At 38.0% G+C, this 4,450-nt stretch overlaps 1 protein-coding gene across 1 annotated transcript; it reads left to right on the top strand.

Annotated features, from left to right (window-relative positions):
* Positions 1–1,163: 1,163 nt before the first annotated feature.
* pkdc (protein kinase-like domain containing) lies at positions 1,164–3,564 on the top strand. Its single transcript, XM_055047062.1, has 3 exons — positions 1,164–1,224; positions 1,423–1,807; positions 2,801–3,564. Exons 1-3 carry the CDS (start codon positions 1,164–1,166, stop codon positions 3,390–3,392), a joined length of 1,038 nt encoding a protein of 345 aa, XP_054903037.1. The 3' UTR covers positions 3,393–3,564.
* Positions 3,565–4,450: the final 886 nt, after the last annotated feature.

A 4,450-nucleotide genomic window follows, 5' to 3' on the forward strand; every position in this document is an offset into this window, starting at 1 on the left:
ATAGATTATTGGTAGGTTATTAACTGAAGTTCTGTGTGTAAATGTCCAGTATTATTTACTTGCCAGTTCCAAAAGTCAAATATCTGAAGATGATATTTGCTCAGGAGAAACAGATGGATATTTTCTGAGCTCCATAGAGTGAGTAATCTCAAGGAAATAATTTATTTAAATATGCAAAACAAAGGGACTGGCAGGTTTCCAGGGTATTGTTGTTCCCATCTTTTCTGAATTATTCACTCTGATGGTATAGAAAACGCAAAGAAATTGTGGTTGTTCTTAATTTCGGGATATGTTTCAATTTTCTCCAAATAATTATAATAAAGAGTCATGGTTAATAAATTAGAATATGCATTCCAGTGAAGATTATTTCTCTTTTCTGTTCTAAAAGGACATTTTTAAAAGACAAAAACATTTCTGTGTTAGAATGATAACATTTCATCTTACATGTTAAAAAAATCATAAACAATATATATATATATATATATATATATATATATATATATATATATATATATATATATATATATATATATATATATATATATATATATATTTACTCACTCCTATGTTTTCTTAATCTGTATAAAGTGCCTCACTCAGTGAATTGAGTTACTAAAAGAGATTGATATTTCAATGATCTGATTTATTCAAAAGATTTTTAAATCTGTCATGTTACAGAATTGCAAATTACAAGGAATTGCTAATTTCTCCCTTTGAGAAAACCTTAGCTGTAAAAGAGTTAAATTTTCCTTTCACCATCAACTTGTTTGGAACTTGTTTGGACAGGACCATCAAGTTCCACTGTTAAAACTTTGCCTCTACGCAAATCAGTGTTGTTCTTCAAGCTATAAGTCCGGAAAAATGCAAATTTTATTACAATTGTTTTGCAAGAGGAGCAGAAGGTGAACAAAGTAACTAGGAAGTATCACAAAGCCACAAAGAGGAGAGTCAACAGCTTCTCTATGTGGAATGCTACTATTATATGTTATATTAGATTTAAATAGATTGAAAGGATATAATTATAATAAAACAAACTTTATTTTTAAGATTCGGCAAAGGTCCCAGCTTTACGGTCTAAAACTTTCAAGAAATAGAAAATAAGGATTATTTAATTTCAGTGTTGTTCTTTTCAAATTCTCACTGCTGTCCACAAGGTGGCGGCAATGCGCCAACAGATAAGTAAACGGTTGAAGAAGAAGGGGCGTCTCCATCAGGAAGCTGAAGGTAAATACTTGTAATAATCGATCCTTGATTTTCTTTTGATTGAATATGACGCCTCGTTTAACGTCCTTCGTTTCTTTTTCTTTTATTCAAGTCTTTAAAATGACTGTTTGTTTTTGGTTTTTCTGCTTAATCGCAAGAATCGGATCATCTTTAGTCAACGTTACTTAAACACTTCGCTCCACTGTCCCTTTGCTTCAGATCTGTCCGTGGAGATGAAGCAGGAGTACCAGGACCTCATCCTGCAGACATGCGGGGCCTCATCGCTGCGTGTCGGCGCTCAGATCCAGACGCTGTGGAGCGGCTACGGGGAGATAGTGCGGCTGCACCTGGAGGGCTGTGGGCGGCCCTCTGTGGTGGTCAAACACATCAAGTTTCCGGAAGAGGCAGATCACCCGGGCGGCTGGAACACGGATCGCTCCCACGTCCGTAAAGTCAGGTCCTACCAGGTGGAGACCCACTGGTACCAGAACTACTCCACCAATCAGAGCTGCCGCATCCCCGTCTGCCTTGCCGCCCGCTCCTATGGCGACGAGATGCTGATAGTTCTGGAAGATCTGGATGTGGAGGGTTATGACCAAAGAAGGTATGACCACAAACAGTCCAAATTAAAGCAGTTGGTAGGTGTGAGTGTCTCTGACACGGCGTAACCTAACCAGAAGTGTTATAAACCATCAACCACAAATACAAAATAGTCTTACTAACTACAAGTACAAAATGTTGGTTTCTTTCTATTTATATTTATTTAGCAAATCTATTATTTGTATTAAGGCTAAAGCACGTGTTTATTTTAGTTGAACCGATTATTGCAGCAATGTCTTCATCGGTCAGAGCGCTGCTGCTTATCTTCTCACTTAAGCTAGGAAATATTGAACTTCAACCCAGTTCTGAGCTCATTAAAGCTAAAAAATACACTCTAAAAATACTTTAGTGGGTATATTAACCACTGGATGGCTTAAACCCAAAATACTTTAAAGATTTGATGTTGTTGTATCAACCTTCCAGACTACTGGTTCTACTCTCCATCCCTGGAATCAGAACCAAACTTGGAAAAGAAGCATTCACTTGTTATACTCATCTAATCTGAAATAAAGTTCCAGAAAACTGCAATGCAGCTGAAACGCTGAGTTCCTGTAAATGAAGGATAGAAGCCCATTTTGCTTCTCTTGGCCTGCTGTGGGTTAATATTGCTTAAAAAAAAACATCTGCTGGAAAAGTATTTTTGTTATGTGCAATGTATGCAAAAAGGAGTAGGCCTATCACTGAACCTATTAAATATTTTAATAAAATCTCAATGCAAAACATTTAGAAGCTGCACAGATGTCCCCTAAGCTAATGTCAGTGTTCTCATTTTGAAGCTGAATGCCTATAATAGCTCTTTGCACCGATCTGACCAAGTAATCTAATTTTAATTAACAGCAACAAATATGTTTGTTCTTGAGCTCATGTATATTTATTCTATATATAATTTAGCTGCAAAAAGGTTTTTTGAACTTTCAAACCAGTTCTCAAAGTGGTAGTAACAAATTGCAGGTGAAATGTGATTTTTAATTATGAATATTTATGTTTTCATTTACAGAACCAGCATTAAGGACAAAGAGATAAGGGCCTGCCTGAGCTGGCTCGCCCACTTCCATGCTCTCTTCCTGGGTGTGGCCCCAGAGGGTCTGTGGCCAGTTGGCACCTACTGGCACCTGGAGACCCGGCCGGATGAGCTGGAAGCCATGGATGACGCTGAACTCAAAGCAGCAGCGGGCGACATTGACAGGGTCCTCAACGAGTGTCACTTTAAAACCATCGTTCATGGAGATGCCAAGCTGGCCAACTTCTGCTTCTCAAAGAGCGGACTCGAAGTGGCTGCCGTAGACTTTCAGTACGTCGGCGGTGGCTGTGGGATGAAAGATGTTGTGTATTTTCTTGGTAGCTGCATAGATGAGAGGGAATGCGGCAAACGGGTACCGGGATTGTTGGACCACTATTTCACAGAACTGAAGGCCTTTGTGAATAAAGACGTAAACTTTAATGCTCTTGAGAAGGAGTGGAGAGAGATGTTTGCATTCGCATGGACGGATTTCCATCGTTTTCTCCTCGGATGGATGCCGGGACACTGGAAGATCAACCAGTATAGTAAGGAGCTGACCCGGGAGGTTCTGCGCAAACTGAAGCAGTAATCAGAACTACAGATCATTTGGTGCAACTGTAATGTAAACATGAAGATCTGACTATGAGAATTCTTATTGAAAAGAGCTACCCAAACAAGCCACCTCATGCACTTTACTTTGCTGTGCACTATCTAACATTCTGTTTGGTCAGCTGTGGATAATAAAGAGTTTCAAAAACCAATCAGCATCAAAAATAGCCTTTACACATTTTTAAAAAGTTTTGTGATCCTTGTATGTTTAAAAAGTCTAATCAAACATCAATTGTTTCACTCTTTTGACTCTTGGACTTTTTTAGCAACAAATATTCAAATTCTACTAATTTCTTTTTGCCAGGGCAAATCAAATATGAATATCTGATTGTGTTTGAGAAGTCGTTGTCAGAGCACTGACAAAAATAAAAACTGATTTAATCTCACTGAGAAACATAAAAACAGGAGCACTGCAAGTTTTCCTCAGGCTGTGTTGTGCCCTCTCTGATAGAAGCACAACACAGCCAAAGTGTACAAATCAAGTCCTTCATTTTATCTTTTAATTAAAGTTTTTTCAGTCCAGTTCATCTTTAAAATGAGCAGCTGAAATAAATCACTCAGAGGCCTGTTCATGTCAGTTATGAATCCATATAGACTCCGGACCAGAACTGTGTTTAGCAGAGCCTGCTCTGCCTTTGTTTATTTCTTTATGTGGGCCATGAGAGAACATCACAAATCAACACTTACTTCCACCTGGAGGCCAAAAGGTGTCTGCTGCAAATCATGGATGATCAGGACCTCAAACAGACAATCATTGGTGTTGGCCTCATATGTAACGAAGGTTCCTTCTTACCATGTAATATAAATTGTGATGCGTAATATAACAATTTGAAACACTAATAACGTGAACCTTATCAGTATTATTTGCAAATCAAGCTTTTAAAGATGAGTTTTTCGCACCATCCACATCTGACTGGAGGAACACGGCTAAGTGGCCACAGTAAAACAAAACTATCATTCTATGCAATGTCATTCTTTGTACTTTCAAAAGTCACTCAAGTTGAATTTAAAAGTCCATGAATTTTATAGCTCCAACAT

This window comes from Poeciliopsis prolifica, unplaced genomic scaffold (genome assembly GCF_027474105.1).
Source record: "Poeciliopsis prolifica strain line A6 unplaced genomic scaffold, Auburn_PproV2 SCAFFOLD025, whole genome shotgun sequence".
NCBI lineage: Eukaryota > Metazoa > Chordata > Actinopteri > Cyprinodontiformes > Poeciliidae > Poeciliopsis > Poeciliopsis prolifica.